Source organism: Chrysemys picta, chromosome 6 (assembly GCF_011386835.1).
Source record: "Chrysemys picta bellii isolate R12L10 chromosome 6, ASM1138683v2, whole genome shotgun sequence".
Taxonomy (NCBI): domain Eukaryota; kingdom Metazoa; phylum Chordata; order Testudines; family Emydidae; genus Chrysemys; species Chrysemys picta.
Genome location: NC_088796.1, coordinates 105,673,638 through 105,696,024, shown reverse-complemented (window position 1 = coordinate 105,696,024; position 22,387 = coordinate 105,673,638). Strand labels below are relative to the sequence as shown.

Here is a 22,387-nt window from a genome sequence, read left to right as displayed (position 1 = left end):
ATCTGTCTAGTAAAACCATATTAATATTCAGAGATTCACTTCCTCCCTCCCTCCCACACACACACAGATGTACCTCTGGAGCTTGATTGTCCACTGGAAGAACTGTAATATTAAAGCAGATCCTATACAAAGTGCCTCCATGCTGATTGCTGACTGAAAAAATAAACTGGACATGCTGAGGTTCAGGCCCAATGTCCTGGATAGGGGGCATATAGGCAACTTTCATGTAGTTCACAGCATGCTGCAAAATGTGAGGAAAAAAGAAAGAAAGAAAAAAGGGAAACTGTCATTTAAAATCTGAAGGTACGTTTTCAGAAAGATGACCTTTGCTTTGGATATGATCTGTGCCCACAAAATTCCCATCTGAATGTCTGCACCCACATTTCAACTACTGGCACAAATCTGAGTATCTGCACCTCTAACTATGAATTAGCTAGATAGAAATGCAAAGACCCAGATTTGTGGAGGTACAATTTACAACTGGAAACAGAAGATGGGGGCCTCAGCCTGGATGAGGTATGCCATCCCCAAAACCTTTTTTATATAATGACTTTTAAATAATCACAGTTATCAAAGCGTAGCTTTTAATACTACATTCACTACAGTATCTGTACATCTCTGAATTCCAGAGATCTCTGAATTTGTCATTAGCAATATTTATTATTTGCACATCCTTTGTTTACCCAAATCACAACAAGATACTAAAGTAGACTAAAACTATCAGCAAAGTCTCTCGTCCAGAAACTGATCTTATGAACCTGACTGAGTGGTTCAGGACTCCAATTAAAAGGCTATAAGGAAAACTGCTTTGCAACATTAACCATACAGTAAATTGTAATGGCCAGGCAGTTTACAGATGTTAATAAGAATGGGATTTATTGAACTACAGCATAATAAAAAACTGCAACATGGATGATAATTGTGGCTGAGACCAAGCTGGGAGGGGTTGCAAGTGCTTTGGAGGATTGGATTATAATTCAAAATGATCTGGACAAACTGGAGAAATGGTCTGAAGTAAATAGGATGAAATTCAATAAGGACAAATGCAAAGTACTCCACTTAGGAAGGAACAATCAGTTTCACACATACAAAACTAGAAATGACTGCCTTGGAAGGAGTACTGCAGAAAGAAATCTGGGGGTCATAGTGGACCACAAGCTAAATATGAGTCAACAGTGTAACACTGTTGCAAAAAAAGCAAACATCATTCTGGGATATATTAGCAGGAGTGTTGTAAGCAAAGCACAAGAAATAACTCTTCCTCTCCTCTCCGCGCTGATTAGGCCTCAATTGGAGTATTGTGTCCAGTTCTGGGCACCACTTTTCAGGAAAGATTGGACTTTCTCCAATTTGTCCACGAGAAGAGCAACAAAAATTATTAAAGGTCTAGAAAACATGACCTGTGAGGGAAGATTTTAAAAATTGGGTTTTTTTAGTCTGGAAAAGAGAAGATTGAGTGGGGACATGATAACAGTTTTCAAGTACATAAAAGGTTGTTAAGAGGAGGAGGGAGAAAAATTATTCTCATAGAATATCAGGGTTGGAAGGGACCTCAGGAGGTCATCTAGTCCAACCCCCTACTCAAAGCAGGACCAATCCCCAGACAGATTTTTACCCCAGTTCGCTAAATGACCCCCTCAAGGATTGAACTAACAACCCTGGGTTTAGCAGGCCAATGCTCAAACCACTGAGCTATGACACAAGAACTAGGGGTCACCAAATGAAATTAATAGGCAACAGGTTGAAAACAAACAAAAGGAAGTATTTTTTTCACACATCACACAGTCAACCTGTGGAACTCCTTGCCAGAGGACGTTGTGAAGGTGCAGACTATAACGGGGTCAAAAAAGAACTAGGTAAGTTCATGGAGGATAGGTCCATCAATGGCTATTAGTCAGGATGGGCAGGGATGGTGTCCCTAGCATCTGTTTGCCAGAAGCTGGGAATGGGCGACAGGGGATGGATCACTTGATGATTACCTGTTCTGTTCATTCCTTCTGGGTCACCTGGCATTGGCCACTGTCGGAAGACAGGATACTAGGCTAGATGGACCTTTGGTCTGACCCAGTATGGCCGTTCTTATGTTCTCAAGTGGATATCCCACTCCTTTTGAGTTCAAGGGTGAAAGTTTTTGCAGATCCTTCACTTGTCTTTTCTGTGTGATTCCACCAGACACTTCAAACAGTTAATCATGGGGGGTCACTAATGTGCATTGGCCGGGTACATCATGAACATGGCTTAAAGCTTGGGGAACGGGACATGCCCCGTTCTGCAGCAAAGTCCCAGCCTGGACTCTTAACTACTAAAACTATTATCTAACACTTAATTTACTGGTCAAACTAAGTCCCTAACAACTACCTACAATGGGTCTGAAAGAATCGCTTACACTCTTGCAATGGAAGACAAGGCATTCCGACCAACTGTCATGGGCGGTAAGAAGGAACTGAGAAGACAATGTGGGTTGTGCTGACGCATGAGCGCAGCACTCAAGGGGGCGCAGCAGCCGACCCTACGGATACCGCTAAGGCAAAAGTCTCCGACAATTGTGCACATGGGCGCACACACACCCCAGAATGGAATCGACACGAACAAGCACTCAAAGAAGAACAGAGGTCTCCATCTGCATGCACAATTGCTATGATTCTGTAAATTCAGAAGACCATGGAAGTGTCTAAGGACAAATAAGATATGGTAAATGAGAAAAACTATATATCCCAAATCTTGAATATATATTAATATAAGAAGTCTTTATGTAATCTATAAAATACAAAGTGAAAAGCATTAAAAATATTAAAACTGACTATATATGTTCCTCTTTTCCCAAAAGGGATTTCTGGCCAGAAGTTTCCAAGACAAAATCCTTCTTAACCTCTAAGGATGGGACAAGAAGCAATGGGCTTAAATTGCAGCAAGGGAGGTTTAGGTTGGACATTAGGAAAAACTTCCTAACTGTCATGGTGGTTAAGCACTGGAATAAATTGCTTAAGGAGGTTATGGAATCTCCATCATTGGAGATTTTTAAGAGCAGGTTAGACAAACACCTGTCACAGATGGTCTAGATAATACTTAGTCCTGCCATGAGTTCAGGGGACTGGACTAGATGACCTCTTGAGGTCCCTTCCAGTCCTATGATTCTATTAAATTATTTAAAATTAAAACAAAAATGTGGATACACAGAACTACTCCAACGGAGTTCAGCCAATGTGAAAGAATCTTAGTGGCGATAAGAAATCAGACTGATGGGGCTTTGCAAAACCCAAACCATGTCCAGGTTGAACCCATCTCTTATCCTGACATTATACCCAACTCAGGTCAAATACTTAGAGCTGAATTTGTCTCCAACACGAGCAAGTGCAACTCCTTTTGGTCTCAATAGGAGCTATGTCTACTTATGCGAGGAATGCAATCATGGTAGACACTTCTTTAAAAATATGAATGGAGTTAGCTGAATTTTGAGTTTGTTAAACTGAGATAGTGATAGTACTGGCTAGGGTTGGTTTCCACTTCTAAGCCTCATGAAAACCTGAAAGGAAGTGACTTGAGGAAAAATGACAGCACCACTGGAGCCAGTTCTTAAAAAGGGTATGGTTCCAGTATGGTATCACTTAGTAACAAACCTGAGTGAATGATCTCAGTGCTGGAACAGAAGGATCCTTGACTAGCTTGGGGATGCTGTCCACCATAAACAACTTCCCAGCATCGGAGGGGCTGTACAAAGACACACACACACTATGCGCTGATTAGAAAAACTTCTAATATAGGAGAAAAAAAATCTTACAATTCAATCTTGTGCTTCAACACTACCAACCAACCACTAGCTGCATAGAAATAAAATTTATTTACTTTTCTTTTTTCATTATCATAAATGTCTTTATTATGGATTTCAAACTGTGACAGAAAACTGAACAAAGGAATCATGAGCCATGAACCGGCCACCAAAAAGTAACAACTACTTTACTATGAACAAAGTCCTGGACTTCCACACCAAAGTGTCCCCACACATTTCAGGCACTTTGATGATTTACACTGGCTGAGAATCTGGCCCTTCACATACCTATCACTTGATATTTTCATTTTTCTTTAGATAAAAGAAATTCTATATTACATCAAATTCTTTAAATTTTTCATTAATCTTATAAATAAGAGGCTCGTGTGAACCAATTTCTGACAACTCAACTTTCTAAGCTTTTAAAAGTGAGACACAATAACTTTTCCACCTCCTAAGGACCAATCTTTTGGCAAAACAAAAGGCAAAGGCAACCCATTTATTTTTTCAAAATAACTTGTCCCGTGTATTGAAGACAAATCACACAGCAAAAATAATTGATAACATTGAAAACATTGAAACAGAATTTTCTAATACTGGGACTTTGCCAACCAAAGTGCATCAAAATTACAAATCTCTTATTTTAATTTTTATATACACACAAAAAAGCCCCTCCAAAGAGACCATTTATTTGCTTTGGGAGCTTCAGCCTGATCCCTACAGGCTATTCTGTTTAACCTCGTGTAAACAATTTCCGCCATTTTCTTTGCAAAGCCTTTAAAAATACTTGATCCACTCCAAAGCTACAGTTTTATTAAGATGACCTAAGCTCTTCACATTCTTATAGTTATTAGAAAGATCTTATTCACACCTTACGGAATAGTCTGGACCCACTTTTTTCAGTCTTGAGTATATCAACTTCATATCATACACACATATTAAAAGGCCCATCTCCCTCCTGTTATCCTCAACACCTGGCTTCTGAGCTCTCTCCTGCCCACTATAGGCTTCAGCTGCAGTTCTTCTGATTAGCCCACAGGCTTGTTCAAGGCTATTAACCATGTACCCACCTGACAGATAACCATACCACTGAGTTACAGATTGACTCTTTGCTGGTCTGGCCCAAAACAGAAAAGTGTTGATCCCCTGAGCTACACAGTGGTAGTAAGCAAAACTCTTTCCTCTTGGTAAATTGGAGAGGGTACTGGTGCTGAACTCACCAAATGGGCCACCAACCATCCAATAGGCCACAGTGAAATACAAGGTGAAGTCAAACAAAAGGAAAAAACATCTGGGTCTGTCTGTTCTCTGCCTCTCTCTTTTAACCACTTGATGTTGCCCCTCACGTCCTGTTGCTTTAGGCTTTGACCCACATGATTATTAACACACTACATCCTGGTCCTGCAACTAGATCCACATAGGTAGGCCCATGCATGCAGGATTGGGAACCTAGTGTGTGCACCCAGGCAACAGCCTTACTTTGCCACCAACACTTCCCCTGCCACTTGGTGCCTACCCATCTCTTGTGATGAGGAGTGTACATTCACTCTCACATACCCATGAGTAAAAGAGAAAAATGGGGAGGTGGTTACTGTGTAGATGAGCTCTCTCTCTTGTGCTTCCATGTCTATGAAATGGAGATGTTTCTTAGTTAGATGAGCTATCTTAGTTTCCTCAACAGCGAGGTGACGGGTAACCCCAGAAGCTTCTTTTGGAAGCTGATCATCCACAGGAATAATATGCACTATCACCAGCTAGAGTAAAGAATACAGAAAAATATCATAGGGTTGGAAGAATGTTGGAAACACACTAAATGCTCTTAGAATCATGCTTATAGGAAACCACCAGAGTTAATTTAGTTCATATTTAAAATATTTGAACAAATCTTTTAAAATGGAAGCACATTTTTTCATTTAATTTTTCCTCCATCATTCATACAATTGTAATATTGGTTATTCTTCCTTATTATTTGTTTGAGGACCTGGTTAAAACTCTGAATCTCTGTTTCGTGGGAAAGTTTGACATTTCAAAAGTTCTTTTCATTCTCATTTGGAACTAAAACAAATATTTTTGAAATTTCCTGCAAACCAGAAACAGAAGACAAGATATTTCAACCAGTAGTAAGTAGCAGCTGCCCTTAATGATTTTATATATTCTGTTATTTTTATTTTACTTTTAAACTATTACATTGTCATGAAATAATGTAAAAATAATTAAAATAATATAGAAATAAAAAACTTTTTAAAAAATCCTAACATTTTAAAATTCTGAAATGAAATTTGGAAATCGGAAATGGAATTCCAAAATGATTTTTTTGTTTTGAAACAAATAACTTCTCTGCAAGAATTCAAAATGGTCATATTTTTCAAAATGTTTCAATTTAGATAAAAGCAACATTTTCCATCAAAAGCACATTTTGAGAAAAAATTCTGACCAGCTCTACTTACAGTTTCACGGTTTTGTTACTGTAGGGTTGTGCATAAGCACAGGTGGTCAAATATTACTTAAGGACAGGAGGGCACTGTACCTATTTTTTGAAACATCCACACAGAAAAATAACTGATGGACTAATGTATAATATATAACAGAAATATACAGGAGGGCACATTTTAAATTCACAAATCTTGGCAGTGTGCCTCTGAAGTCAAGGAAATATTAAATTCAGTCAGCTCAATCCTCAGGTGGTATAAATAGGTGCAAATCTATTGACTTTGAAGTGGCTACTGCCAGTTAGTACTAGCTGAGGATCTAGCCCTTAGAATGAATTTGGCCTTTCATTTTAACACCTGATACAATCTCCATTAATGCCTTTGAGATCTGACAATATTCTCCTGTCAGACAAAAATTAAAGAAAATAGGGTTGCTGAGTTATAAACGAGGGGAGAATTTGGTCTGGAGAATTTGGCAATAATGTGCACACAGAAAAGGACGCAGCTTGGTTTTCACATCCTAGGCTGTGCTTTTAGGACTGGCAGTTAGAAAGGGAAAAATCACAAGATTTTCAACAATCCAATGTAGGAAGGTATGCTGGTGTCCAGACATTTACACCACACTCTGCAGCGGCGGCTCCAGGCACCAGCACTCCAAGCGCGTGCCTTGGGCAGCAAGCCGTGGGGGGGCGCCCTGCCGGTCCCTGCGAGGGCAGCAGTCAGGCAGCCTTCAGCAGCATGCCTGCGGGAGGTCTGCCGGTCCCACGGATTCGGCGGCAATTCAGTGGCGGGTATGCCGAAGCCGCAGGACCAGCGGCCCTTCCACAGGCAAGCCACCGAAAGCTGCCTGACTGCCGTGCTTGGGGCGGCAAGAAAGCTAGAGCCACCCCTGACACATTGCAAGAAATCCTCAAACATAATACCTGTGGCTCTGAGAGATTGGGAGGGTCATGGCTATCACACAGGACAAACTCAAGGGAATCCTCAAATATTTCTCCTCCTAAGTGACGGTAGTAAATTAGTCCATTAAACAGATCTCTCTGAAGGAAGCCAGTGACAGGATACCCTGTTGAATCAAAGAATAAAAGAAAGCACATTTCATAGAACTGTTTATAATTTTAATCACTGGTAAATTTGATCATCTTGATCCTCATAAAGAAGAAGAGACCTGTTATATAGTTTCTCTTCTTTCTCCAGTGCATCCACTGAAAGAGATTAAAAACTCCATCTTTATATCAGAAACTGTGATAAAACTTCATAATTGTTCAATATGAAGTAAGAGCATTCCCAGTGATGGCTCTGAAGCCCAGTGATGAGGAAAAAAGGTGAATTTATACAAATAAAAACTATCTAACAAATCTAGCAAAGGGATTCTGTGTCCAGGTATGGAATAAAAGAACCCCCATCCCCCACTCTCAATTTAGCACCATCAGTGCCATCCTCTAATTTTCAGCTTGGTAGGAATCATTGCAGCAAGGAAGTCTCTTGACCACCCAAATTCCTCTAGCCAAGAAAGTACAACAGAAAAATATTCTTCGATTGAGATGACTCTGGGTTAAATTCTGCTCTCGGTTACACCAAAGTAAATCCAGAATAACTCCATTCAACTCAAAGGATTTACACCAAGGTAACCACGAGCACAGTTTGGCCCCCGCAAAAGAACGTTCATCTTACTGTGGTTTTCTTAGATTACCTATAAGGTTCGGCCCTGGTTTCTTCATGATTTCTCCAGCCTGTGGTGGTTTGGTAACATTAAAGAGTATGTAGTCATCACTGGAGTCCATGTCAGACGCTTGAAGCATGGAGCCCTGGATCAGAACGGTCTGCCCTTCATACAGTTCAATTACAACATTGCTGATCAGGAAAGGGGGGCTGTCATCTTTAGGCAGGATATTGATTGGAAACTTATGGCGAATACTGTGGTGGCCATCAAAGATCCTAAATACCACAAAATCTTTTGTAGAGTCACTGTCATCATGGTGGTAGCGAACAACCCCAGCCCTCAGGTCAGAGACCGTGAACATGAATCCTTTCCCTCCTGTCAAAAGAATGAAAGAAGACAGTTCAAAGATGTGTAATTCAGCCTCAGTATGAATTTTATTAAGGGGGGAAATACATGTCTGAGTTAGAAAAACTCATTCAAAACAGAAAGTATTAACATGGTCCAGCATAGTTACTAAGCTATGTACTTTGCTAACGGTTACACAACTGTGGTAGCAAACACAACTCCCCAGAATATCAATGCTGTCATATAGATCATTTGAAGACATCAGTGTTTGCTATCTACCACTGTTTCTTAAAGCATCAGTCACAATTTATTTTAAGCCCAAAGAGTATATGCTTTCTGATTACAGATCAATATTTCATTGTAAGCAAGAAGTAACATCCATTATTAATTATTATTATTTATTTGTACCTAGAGGTCCCAGACAGGGATAGAACTTCCATTGTACTCAGCACTATATGCTCACACACAACTGTTCATTTAGGTAAAATGCCTTGAGGGTCAAATTCTGACTCTAGAGCAGGGGATTTCTTCAGGGGCACAGGGGCGGAATACTCTCCCACTTCAAGGCTACGGCGCACCAGCACAGCCATCCCCAGCTGCAATAGTATTTCCAGACCCTGAAATTCCCTACTGGAGGAGGGTTTCTACGATAGTTGTCGATCGAATGGTTACACACACACAATGCCCCACAAAAAACTCCTTGTGTGGTGGCACAGAGAGAGCTACATACAACACTGCTTTACTGCACAACAGGAGCAAAGTTCCTCTGTGGAGCCTCTCTCTCAACAGTTATCCCAGCTGCCATGCCATAGGACCATACCAGTTCCCAGGCTTCAGAAGCCTTCTTTGGTCCATAAACAGGCCCTACGATTTGGCACTTAGTATTGCCAAATAATACAAAATGGCATACTAAATAGTTGGTAGAAATGTTGAGCCTAATTCAATGCCCACTGAGGTTAACAGGAGTCTTTCCATTGATTTCAGTGGGCATTGCCTTTATTAGTAATCTCTATCAAACTAGTTATGCTTAACTGGAATGCTAAACTCTAGGTTTGGATATCTAATCGACTTGTACAAGACAACAAAAAAAAGATATATTGTTGAAAAGTTTATTGAGGGCAAGATTGTGGATTGCCCTGTGTGCCCATGGAATGGAGTTACTAGCATTGCTGGGAGAGCAACTTTTGTGAGCCAGATACATCTGGCTGCACAGGTGTGTGGGGAGTGGGAGGGAAAGGACTGGAGTATGGGAAGAGCATTGACCCTACCTCCCAACATGCCAGCTGGTGCATCTCCGGTATACAGGGAGATGTAATCTGCTCCGGGTAAAGGGCTGAATCAGAACAGCTCCCCCCAAAGGAGGAGGGAACCATGGACCAGATTGTGATTCTGAGTCCCAATTCTCTGTTTAACTGCTGGGGCAGTACAACTGACTTGCCTTACTCATGGCTAATGGTAAATCCACAGCCCAGCCCTGAATTTATATATTACAGGAAATTGTGTGAAGTAATTATTTGTAAAATGACAACAATACACAACTACACATATGATGGAAGACTCCAGACAGCATCTTGTTGGAAAACAGGACATATATCCTTTCAGATAGTTTTTTTTATTTTCCTTTTTTAATATTAACTTTATTGTCTTGCACATAAGTGTTTAGATCTCATTTATATTTTTCCATATCTGAAAATTCAATAACATTTTTAAAAGTTGAATGGTTTTTCTTTTATTGCAACCACAGGATGGATTTCTTTTACTTAAACATTTTCGCAAACACAACAGCATTGTGCTAGTGCATAAAAACCAGAAACTAAAACTGACGATCACAATGAAAATGAAACAGGGCAGTCTCATTTCATTGTCAAGCCGAGTAAAATGTAAAAAGTATCATAAATAGCAACGTAGCATAAATAGAGAAAAATCACTTAGATCTTTAAAATTCTTTCAGTTTTATAATCAAAGCTATTAATAAAAGAAGAAAGGATTTTTAAGGGTATGATTTTTATATTGATAATGTTTCTTTTTGCTACAAAGAAACTACATTAACACTCTGGAACCTCGCTCTGATTATACTCATCTATGGAGCTACACTAATGTAAAAATGGTGTTAATGGAATAGAGAATTAAGCCCTACATTTTCAAAGTAATAAAACTATTCCTCTGCACTTACTGATATAAGGGATGCTTAAGAATATTGTAATGGTATGCAATAACATTCACTACATGAAAGATTATCACCCCGAAAAGTCAAGCTTGGACTTGATTTACTGCAATATTGTAAAGGCGCTTAGGTCCAAAATTTGATCTATTTATAAAAACTTCTATAATCTGCTGGAGAATAAGCTCCAGATTCTAAATAATACCTATATTTACTTAGAAGCTTTCCTCAGTTAGCAAGCTCCACTATTCTTTAGCCACATCTTTAACACAGTAGTGGCAAAGGAAAATAATTACATTTGAGCTAGGTCACATTTACTCAAATTGAGTGAATAGTTTATTGAGATATAGTTTATTTCCTTAAATTCACCTCTTTTTAGAGGATTTTTTTAAAAATACCCAGTCTTAATACTTCCCTCTACATTATTATTATTCAACAGCAGTAGAAGTAGCCAGACAGCAGAGGGAGCAAAACTATTAGGTAACAAACAGTAAAGTAACAAAACTGCTCCTAAAATAGTATTAATGTAACTAAAGACATCATCAAGGGTGCTTCTGATAAATAAGGAAGGAATAAATCCATGCAGAGCAGTTCTAGTTTTTGCTCCCTCTGGTCAAATGCTGGTCATCTTAATGTTAACTGAAATCCTGTATAGAACATAGTTTCAAAATATTTTAAATCAGTCATTAAGATCTTTGTGCCTATCAGTTAACCATCTACACACACACACACACACAGTCAGCAAAGGAAATAAACTTAAACAAATGTTTATTTAAAAAAAAAAAAAAAAAGAGTAAAGATTGGACCTTTCCATCAATCTTTTCCACCTGGGGGCTCAAACCATATGGGATTTGGATCCAAACTAGCAAAACCAAAACCATGGCTAATGTATAGGGAGTTCTGCAAAAATAAAAACACCTCCAGTTTTGCTCTTCTCTACAAACAGCATAGACGAGGAAAAAGACATATTGGACCTTAGTGCCCTCCCAGAGATATTGGTTTTACACTGGTGTAACTCCATAGACTTCAGTGGTATTTAGGCATCTAACTCGCAATGATTTCAATGAGAGCCAGGGACCTAACTATCTTTATTGTATTCGATCCACTAAAGGTGGAATGCACAATTTGTTTCCAATCCCTAAAGAGGAAATGGCAATTTACCTCTTACAGTGAGCCGTCCATGCTGTAAGCCATCAATTGTGACCAAGCGAACACCCCTGATGTTGTCATTGTCCACTATTTGAAACTGTTGCCATGTGATTGGTCGGGACTGCCCTTCCAGGAGATCAAGGCCTACAAAGAACAGAGAATAGGTTCAGCAAAGCGTGTGTTTATAACTGGATGAGATTCAATGCTATCAAGTGTATCTATTGTAGTGCTTTGTGCAAATGGTCAGGAGAAGGAACAAATTAAATTCCATCAACATAATTGCCTTCAAATAGGCATTTCAAAAATAACCTAAAGCCCTACTATCAGCTTTCATTCCAGGCACTTTTACTTTAGTCAATGCCCCTCAGATCTCTATTACAGAGGAATAAAACAGTTTGGTTCCCAGCTATCTAACAGACCAACTTCCTGCTTATATACTTTCCTGACAGTAAATCAGCTAAGGTGTTCCTATTGAGAGCTCATAGACTTGAATGTCCAGGAGATGGGAGGCTGGAGTTAGTGGAATGCCTTTGGTTCTGGTATTCACTTCCTTTGTCAATGCACTAGAGCCCAAAGTTGGTTGACCTTCAAGGCACAGTGCATGGCCCAGCTTGTTACCTAAGCATACATTTCAGGTTGGGTTAGATTTGTGGGCACTTTTCTCTAAGGGAAGGCTGAGGAGTGTTCTTCTCAATATTCCCTTCCATTGTGACAACACTGCTTCTATGGTCATCTTCAGGTGTTAGAGATAGGTTGGCTACTGATGGGGTCTATCTCAGAGATCAAACTCACTGCTTGATTTCAAAGGAATAGCACTGACGTGAAGTTGGTCCATGATGTGTATTCAGATTATGTTCTTAATAGTAGTATAAATGTACCCATAGGTTTTTGTGACTAATGAATATTTATAAATATTAACATAAAATAATACATTAATATTGTCAAAACAGCAGATAAGGCTAGAAAAGCCACACAGCTCTCTGACACCACTTTTAACTCCCTCTCCAACAGAATCCATTGACCTGATTTAAGACATAGATCGTTCCTCACAACAGCCTCTCAGTAAATAACATCAAAGTATCTCCTAGCCATTATGATCATCTAGTTTGACCTACTGCATAACAAAGATCATAGCATTTTCCCAAGTGATTCCTACAACAAGTCTGTAACTTCTTTAGGATTGACCTCTGAACAGGAGAAGAGCATAGGTTGTGCAGATTAATATACAAGGAACAAAGGGAATTATATGGGAAACAAAATAGGAAGGAATGTATTTTTTTTAAAAGTGGCAGAAAGTAAAATGTAATCACTGTATTTAATTAAGATTCAGAATATCTTGATTTTCTCATACCCCCATTTCCTGCTTCTGTTACTCTACATTTTTATTCTGACATTTGTTCTAGCTTCTATGACTGGGTCACACCAAAATAGAGAAGGAGAAACACACACACACACACACCCTGAACTTTGAGCTGGGCAGACTGTGGATCCAAACCTGAACTTTGTACACCTTTACCTCGATATAATGCTATCCTCGGGAGCCAAAAAATCTTACCGTGTTATAGGTGAAACCACGTTATATCGAACTTGCTTTGATCCGCTGGAGTGCGCAGCCCCGCCCTCCCCGGAGCACTGCTTTACCGCATTATATCCGAATTCGTGTTATATTGGGTCGTGTTATATCGGGGTAGAGGTGTACCTTCAACGCATCTCTGCATCAACATACATTTTGCAGCAGAACTCACTCAGTGAAATTCAATCTCACCTGTATTCCATGAAACCCGAGGAGCATTTGTATCTGTTGTTCTGATGGAGATATGCACAGTGATTGGTGAACTCCTTTCAAAGTAGAAGTCATGAACCTCTAACTCCACCTGTTATATGAAAAGACATACCTTTGTTGAAAAAACAGGTTGAAATATCTTTGTCTATGTGTGACAAAGTATATGCAGCATGCAGATAACTGAAATATTAGGCACTCTAAACTTCAAGGGATTTGGATAATATGACAACCAAAGGAACAAATCTAAAGTAGTTCAGTATGTTATTTGAACCCCTAGTTTTCTGTACCACCTTATAGCTCTGTTTTTCTGTGTTGTGATCTTTACAGGTAATGTAGGGAAAATAAGATTAAATATGGTTATAAATTTATATAAATGAACAGGAAAGATACACATTTTAATTTGCACTAGGGCGGACTATACTCACACAGAGGGTTTGCAACAATAAAAAGCTTTGGGGTACATTTCCTTGCTCAGCTTCTGCTTTTTAAGTCTATCAGATGCAATATGGTAAATAAAAATGTGAGGAAAATTAAGTACAAGTTGTACAAAAAATAAGTTTTTAAAAACAAACACTTCCCAGGGATTCTTGAAGGTGAGCCCATCAGGCAGATTTTTACTTACAGTTTCCTCAGACAGCTGCTATTACTGCTTGAATTCCTGTGAGGGTCCCATGACCCCGTTGAACTAAAATAGACATTCCCTGTCAATCTACTGGGATCAGGTACCACAATATTTTACTGCATAGACCTTGTCACTCTCTTTCCCTGTCTATTTCTTCTTCATCCATTTGCCTTGCCTCTGACTTCCTGTCTCTTCATATATCTCGCCACTGTTAAAATGAGCCCCTTTCCGCATCTCCTGCCACCTGCAACTATGTACCTGGATCTCTCCCTGGACTCTTTCTCTCATCAAACTGCTTTTGAAAATACATAATTTCTCACCTCTTCTGTCTCCTTCCCACAGTGTACTATTATTAAATGCTGTAACAGTTAACACCACAAAATATTTATATCAAGAATAAAATATCAAGGAAGACTTCATACAAAAATAAGTAAAACCCAGTGGCACAGACCTGACAGCTAAACACTGTTATGGGCAATGCTGGAAAAGATGTGCAATTCATTTCTTTAGGATGTAAAATATTTCTGTAATCTTAGTCTCACAACTTGGCGTTTCTGATGTCAATAGATTGAGGGCAGGTCAACATTTAAAAAGCTGCAGCAGCGCAGTTGAACCTCTGTAGCACTTCAGTGAAGACGCTACTACACCGACGAAAGAGCTTCTCGCATGGGCACAGTTAATTGACCACAGCGAGAGGCGGTAGCTGAGTCAACAGAAGCCCTCCCGTAGACAGAGCACTGTCTACGCTGGGGGTTAGGTCAGTACAACTGGGTTGCTCAGGGGTGTGGATTTTTTACATCGAGCAATGTAGTTATACCGATGTAAATGTGTAGTGTAGACCTGGCCTAAATAAGTAGTGTACAGCAAAAGAACACCTGATTTGTGGTAAACTGATATGTCAGAATTAGTGCTAGACCTCATAATGAAGTACAGCTGGGTAGTATACTCAGCAGACAGTACCATTTAAAATTCAAAAGAAATAATAAAATATACATAGGGCTTGATTCTGAACTCACTCACACCAGCAAGAAACTTGAGTAACTCCAATGAAGTCAGTGGAGTTACCAGATGTAAAATACGTCAATGAGATTGGAATCAAGCCTACTGTCTGTATATTATACAAAGAATTTGCCGCTAGGTTGCAGAGGTGATTTGCAGTAAATAGTGACCTCAGTAGATACAGAGAATGTGACTCTTGTAGCACCAGAGGTAAGAATGTATGAAAATGTGTGAAAGGAAGTCAGTGCTCAACAAATGATGGGCAGGGATGTAGAGAGATAAGATCCCTTAAGTGAAACATTTTGGTCAGGCAAGGTTGAGCTCTCCAGTAGACTGAGGGGACATTTTAGGGGGTCTATGGTAGCTCGCCAGGGTCACAGGATTCTCTTTCATGGGAGTCCCAGCGGTAATAGCAGCAGACTTCAAAGAAAAATGTCATTAAAATACACCTCACATTTTAGTGAGAGATGTTTCATATCAATAGAAAGATTCCTTTTGCTCATAGATACCTATTACAAATGAACACATCTATTTACAACTTACTGAATGCTAGAGTGGGGGGAAAAGAAGAGGCTCTGTATGTCCCATTGTTACCTCATAATTCCTCCTCTCTGTATGGCTGTTGTTTGGAGGCTGATATGCGATAAGCATCTCACTGAGATCTTTCCAGGTGAAGGAGGTGATAGGCTTGGTATGGTCTAACAGATGAGTGATGTAGCCTTGTGGGGGTGGCTTGGTAATGTTGAACACTAGCAGGGATTTGGGTGTTTCACTGTCTTCAGCATCCACCGTTGTTGTTGTCATGGGGCTCAAAATAAACTGATCCACCTCCAGGATGAACATAGCCATGAAGGCAGCTCTGGGGATTTGGTTGGGAATGGCACCTTTGATTTGGACAGGGAGCCATGCATGCTCTGTCTATGAAAGGAAAAAGAGTCAGGGCAGAATATAGGTCAAGTAAGATTTTATATGAGTACTCCAATGGTATTTAAGCATACTGTATGCGTAAGATTAAGCACATGTTCATTTACTTTGTTGATCTGAGTCCTAAAGAACTAACCCACTGGTTTTCAACCTGTTTTCTGTTGGGTTCCCCCTGCCATTTTATGGGAAGGGCAGGATAATCATGACCCCCACATGGAGAACCTACGAACTATTAAGGAGCTGCTTTGGCCCCACTCCCTAAAGCTGCAAATCATGCCAGGATTGGAGGAGGAGTTAAAAGGAAGAAAACTCCACTCAGATGGTGGGAACCTTGGGAAGGTAACAAGCTGTTGAGCTCCCCTGTTCCCAGAGAGAGGTCTGCCAGCCAATAGTGCCTCTGCTCTTGCAGAAAGGAGGACACAGACCCCCTGGGATAAGAAGTGGGAAGAGACTGAGACTTATACTGGAGACTCAGTGGACTCTGGGGCAGACTGCGATATTTCCAAGGCCCTCTGAAGTGAGAGAGGTCAATATCCTCAATGAAGCTGCCTATGGGTTTCTTGCTTTTCCTTTCTGCTTTTATTTAACTTTGTTTGCTGACTGTGGATGGTTTTGTTTGTTTCACCTGCGATCCTGAGAGGGAAAGAACCAGCCAGAAGGCCTTGGCTGGAGGGTTGAGCACTGGCCCCTCTAGACTGACATGCCCCACAACTCCTGCAGGGGTGTGGGCAGTTACAGCCACTTGCCTGTGCTCCCCATCTAGCTCCGGAAAGGGGTGCTCTGCCCAGGACAGATTCGTGACAGCATCTCAAAGTGGTTATGCTGACATTCATTAATGCTCACTGCCCTACTGTGATGTAGGTAAGTGGTGTTATCTGCAGTGTACAAATGGGGAAACTGACTCACAAATATGTTAAAGACAAATTCTAATTTGGGGTGATTCTGTTTTTGGATGCTCAACCTGAGATTCCAAGGGCCTGATTTTCACAGGTGCTGAGCATCTGCAGCTCCTATTGACTTCAGCTGAAGTTGTGGGTCTCAGTGCCTCTGCAGATCAGTTCTCCAGTATCTTAAGCTGGGCTTCCAACATTACTGTCTACTTTTGAAAAGCTGGTCTGAAGTGATTTGGTCAGGAAGGTCACATTAGTAGCAGGCCTAAGAATAGAAGCCCTGACCTTGAGTCCTGTACTTTAACCACTATACAGGCTCTCACTATGAGGTTATTACGCAAAGTAATTCAGTTACTGATAATGATTTTTCCTATTCCTCACCATCCCACTCCTCCCCCCCTTTTTTTATACCTAGTAATTGCTTCTCTGAGTACTCAAGTTATTGGGCAGCATTTGTCCCCAGTGTAACTCCATTTACTTCAGTGGAATTATGGCAGCCATTAATTTGGCCTGTTGTCTACTCACACAAATAAAATCATGAACACGACAGAATACCAGAAACTACACAGCTGTATAAAACTCTACCTTGTGCAGCGTTTTGCTTCTGCTGTCTGTGAGGTCCAGCCTGATAGGAATATAATCAATGTTGGGTGAAGGAGGGTCAAGATGCTGATATCTAATTCCCATCAGTAAAAATTCCTCACAGCTCATTTTGGTGTTCTGAATCATCTTCAGTTCTGGATCACAGAGCCCACTCCTGCACCTTTGGCTTGTTCTGTGCTCTATAATCCAATAGAAGCTGTAGTAAAATATTTGTTTAAACAATAAACTTGATAAACAGTACAGGAACGCTCAGCTAAAAGTGCCGTAAAAGGGCAATGTGATATAGCATAGGACTCCTTCCCTCCCCCCCCCCCCCCAAATAACAATTGTGTTGGGTTGACTGACATTTTCCAGCTCCAACTTCACTTTCTTTGTTGTGTTTCTGGTCACATTAGTCTTTCATTCTGGCTCAGATATTAATCCAACAATACTATGCCCAAAGCCTAGAAGCTTTATGGTAGATCTTCAAAGACATAGCCAATCCTGGAGGACTGAGCACCCTTAACTTCCATTTTATCCCTAATATCCTCCTGCTCTCTCGGATTCTTATTGCATCACCACATCCATTTTAAGTAACAGATCTTAGCAATGCATATGAAGGAAACTATTGTGGCAGGTATTCTGTCCACTCTCTTTGCAAATGTTGTTAATACAAACAATTAAAGCATATCATACTGGATCTAGGGAAGAAGCTATGAGGTTGATCTCCACGAGGCTCTTCTTGCTGAGGTTCTCCAATGACAAGTTGACCATGGGCTGGTAGAAGAGTTTCTAAAGAAGCCAGTTTGATGGAGCACTCCAGGTTTGTCTTCTTGTCATAGTCAAAAGTGAGCACATTCTTGTCAATCTCCCTAGACAGGCCATAAAACTCAGGGACCTCCAGCACATTGGTGCTCATTTTGATGATATTACAATCTGGCTCAAGTAATTGCACTTGAAGGATGAACATTTCTGTGAATGTTTCAGTTTCTGTAAATCTGTCGAGGATAAAAAATAATTAGTAATATGCCATTCCAACTTCCCTCCTTTGCCTGTGAACTCAGCATTATCCTCAACTCTGAAATTCCCCATTTCTGCACATCTCCTTGTCACCACATAACTAGGTGGTCAAGTTTTATGACCCTGATAGAGATGCAGGGCTTTTCTCTTGATTCACCGTGGTATTGAGGGCTCTGGCTTGGAGGTGCAGAGTTATTTCCATGGACTCATCCCAAACCAGGTTGTTCTTATTTGTTTGAATCCAGGATAATAAAGGATTTGATTGTCTTATAAGGCATCTTGAATTTAGGGCCAGGACAAAGGTGTCTCAGGAAACAACAGTGGGAACAACCAAGCTCAGGGAATTTTATGGCTGCTGTCATGTAGGTGAGCTATAAAGGTGTTGTTAGAAATACATGAGTGAGTTTGCACCCTATCCATTGTATGTGCACTATGCTAGAAAACACAGGTTACCTACTTACATGCCATCTCCATGACATTGCCAGGGTATGCCACTTCTTCAGATTTACCACAGCTGAAACTTATAAGTGCCTTCTCACCTTGATTATTTTGACTCCCTTCTCTGAGGCATCTCCAAATCTTAGATCTCCAGACTCCAGAAGGTGAAGAATATTGCAGCCTACTTTTTCACATGTATAAAAAATGTGATCACATTACCCTCACTGAGAGACTCCACTGACTCCCTATTCATTTCAGGATCCAGTTCAAAATTCCCCACGAACTTGTTCTACTTATCTCATGAACCTGATTTCTCTCTCTCTTCCCCACTCCTACACCACTATTCCAGTTTCCTCCTCTTCCAATAGTGGCTTCTGCTCTGTTTCTTCACATATCCTTGCTATTGCTGATCCACAAATCTTCTTTGTAGCTCTTGCCATCTGGCTGTGCCTTCCTGTACCTCCTCTCTACATGCTAATGAGATCAATTAGAAACCCTGTATCATCATCTCATTGATCTGTCTTCCTCTAAGATGCCTATATTGAACCCTAACATACTACAGATTCCATCAAGGGAAACATTGTATCCCCCCATTCTTGGCACTTTAATCCACTCCAACTCCTATATGCCATTCCTTTGGTGCATGGACAAGAAGGATTGTCCAATGATTAGGGGACTAGGGTCTTGGAAAGTTCTGTTGTGCTGCAGACTTCCTGTGTGACCTTTGGAAAGTCACTTAGCCTCTCTGCCTCAGTTCTCCATTTGTCAAATGGGGTTAATAGTATTGTGCTATCTCATAGTGATGTTGTGAGGATAAATATATTAAAAACTTATGTTGCCCCAATTACCATCATATCACAAAGGGGCTGCTCTAATTTATACCAGAGATTATTTCAGGCCCTGATACAGCAGAATCCAGTGGGCATAAACTTTCAAGACAATATGTTTTTATTTCCCATCCAGGAAAATGATATCTAAAGAGGGATCATGAGAATTATTTATGGCCTGATTGTCATTTCCTCGCTTACGTTGAATAGTATCTTACTCCACAAGAAATCCCATTGACGTCAAAGGGATTACTTGTGGAGGAAAGCACTGCTCAGTGGGAGTAAAGGTAACAGAATCTGACCCTTAATGTCTGTGCAGCACTTTGAGAATGTGATGCACTTTGTAAGTGCTGTTGTCAGTATTAACAGTAACAGGAAGAATCCGTCAGTTTCTGTAGTATACAAATAAACCAATGTTTAGTAATGTCAACAAATATGTTATCAGAGTGTTTCTCATATATATTTTGACAGATAATACTATAAATAGATCACAGCATGGGTTATTGGTTAATGATGCCTTCCAGTGTACATAAGTAGTTACTGCAGATATGAATGGAAGAATTTTTATTTGCCTGAAAAATTGACTGCTTTTTCTTCATGAAAAACAGTTGTTTTTACTGGTGATAATAATACATAATGCTTCAGTGCTGCTTACCTGTACAGCCTAAGCATGACCATGTCTTCATCTAAAATTGGACAGCCATTATGAGTATACTTGATTTCATTCGGAAGGAAATGACAGTCAAATACCTATTGGGATGGAAAGAATAGATAAGTAAATGCTGTCAAGAATGTCAGGTTCCAGCATTTCCTTCTTCTGTTCTCTGATTGTCAGAGAAGTGTTCTTAGAACAAAGCGCACTTTTTAATCCATATTTTGTTTCTACAAAACAGAAGTCAGACTTTTGTTGTTCAGTGTGTGACAGACTATCCACATCCTGAACCAACTTCACTGAATAAAAATTAAACTTCACTGAATTAAGTTGACCATCTTTGCAGGTCATTGTATTAGAAATGCAAAGGTTTATGCACCATTATGAGATGTATGGAACTTTATCAGGAAGACAAGATTAATGCAATCTCTGGAAGGTATTAGGAACATCCAGGGTCTTTTTTTTGGAACAATAAGTGTGAAGTGGATTTCCTAGGAAATATCTTTGGGTGAGGGGAATGCAAATTCTCCCCTTCATAGCCAACCTTTCAAAGATACTCATTGTGTAGGAGCTACCTGTTCTCAAAGACCCCCAAACCATATAAAGTGTGAGTTAAACATGTTGTGAGCATAATGCATTTGAGCTGAAACTATGATGAACTGCTAATCCCAAGAACTCCCCTTGGGTGGAAGGTTGGAGGACTGCTCCTGCCAGAATCCATGTAAGGGTTGGGGTTAATTCTGCTAAGCTCATTAGCATGCATTTTGGCTCATTTATTATTTTTAATATGTTTTCTCTGTAATTTTTTAGTAATGTCAACAAATATGTTATCGGAATGTTTTTTGTATATATTAGCTTAAGAATGAAGTAGGCTTGCATAGGAAGTAATGTGTGGTTCTTTATAACTGTAGCAATTACATCTGTTAACCATTTCTGAAGGAAAAACAAGCAGGTGTCCTTGGGCAACCTGTCTGTGCTGGGAACTACACACTGAAGGCAGGGAACTGTGCAGCCTGGAAATACGCCAGTCAGAAAGGAGAGACACATGACTCCACCCAGAAAGGCAATGGCTGGGGAGCCGGAAGCCTGAGAGCGGGTACCCTGGCTGGACTACTAGAGGAAATGCAGGTGCAGTTGCCCTGAACTGTAGTACAGAGTTAGCAAAAGAAGCAGAGAAATACTGGGCACCAAGGGGCGACTGGTATTCTACAATTTTAAAAAGAATAACTACATGTTAGTTTCAGTCAGAGCAGCACGCACTTAAATTCCATTGACGGGACTTGCTTGAGTGGTTTGCAGAATAATGATGGATTCGCACACATACTCAAATGCTTTGCTGAATTAATGCCTGATGTGAAGACAAAGATGCATGTCATCAGTGTATCTATCACAGGAGGCAACTTTCCCCTAAAAGTATTGGGCCTTCCATAATCAAAAGCAGCAGCTCTTCAGCATTCAGCAATAGGTCAACCCTTTGGTAATAGGACAGTCATTAACTAATGCTGGATGAAAATACTGCCTTTTGTTTCTTTCAGTAAATTCCACAAAACTAGAATTTACATTTCTTTTATATTATGAAAGTATTTACATTGCAACAGCTTGTCAATGTTTAAAAATATAATGTGAATTTCTGTTGCATGTTGTTCTTATTGACTTGAAACCAGATGGTAACTGTCATTTGTTTCTGGGGTCTTCAAATATATCCCCTGACTTCAATTTTCATAGATAAGTGCACAGCGGAGAATAATATTTTAGGGTTAGTTTGTTCTCCAAGAAGATACAGCTGGGTTAAGATAAACTTAACTAGCTACAGTATCCTGGAAATAATCAAACCAGATTCATTGTTGCAACAAATGTTCTATCTTTTACTTCTGTGGAAGCAGCCTGTGCGAAATGTGCTGGCTACGCTACTGTTTGAATCTCTTATTCTTTTGAATCTCTCTTCTATGTCTAAGAAAAACTAAGCAACTCCTAAAAGTGTGCCTTGTGATTTTTCAGTACGTAACCTAACAGTGAACAACTTTATCAGCCTTAACCTGCCTTTCTCTTTCCTTTTTAGTGATGACTTTGGTTAACATACTAACATTAATCAAAGTGTTGTGAAATACATGTTCTCTATTATAGAGTGGAATGATAT

The 22,387-nt window shown here is 40.0% G+C and overlaps 1 protein-coding gene across 19 annotated transcripts in view; it reads right to left on the bottom strand.

The window, feature by feature from the left end:
* FREM1 (FRAS1 related extracellular matrix 1) overlaps positions 1–22,387 on the bottom strand; it is a 102,017-nt gene that overhangs the window by 58,705 nt on the left and 20,925 nt on the right. For 12 of the 19 annotated variants that reach the window (XR_006174465.2, XR_010588657.1, XM_042850520.2 and 9 more), the window contains 11 exons: positions 20,254–20,348; positions 18,010–18,311; positions 17,317–17,513; positions 15,512–15,835; positions 13,279–13,387; positions 11,526–11,657; positions 7,889–8,233; positions 7,119–7,261; positions 5,324–5,520; positions 3,618–3,729; positions 74–241 (listed from right to left, as the gene is read on the bottom strand). Coding sequence is in view for 16 of the 19 variants with exons in the window: in XM_042850520.2 (XP_042706454.2) it covers positions 74–241; positions 3,618–3,729; positions 5,324–5,520; positions 7,119–7,261; positions 7,889–8,233; positions 11,526–11,657; positions 13,279–13,387; positions 15,512–15,835; positions 17,317–17,513; positions 18,010–18,311; positions 20,254–20,348 (2,124 nt within the window). In the remaining 3 variants the exon portion in view is untranslated. The other 7 variants (XM_024106160.3, XM_005295160.4, XR_006174467.2 and 4 more) reach the window with 6 other exon arrangements.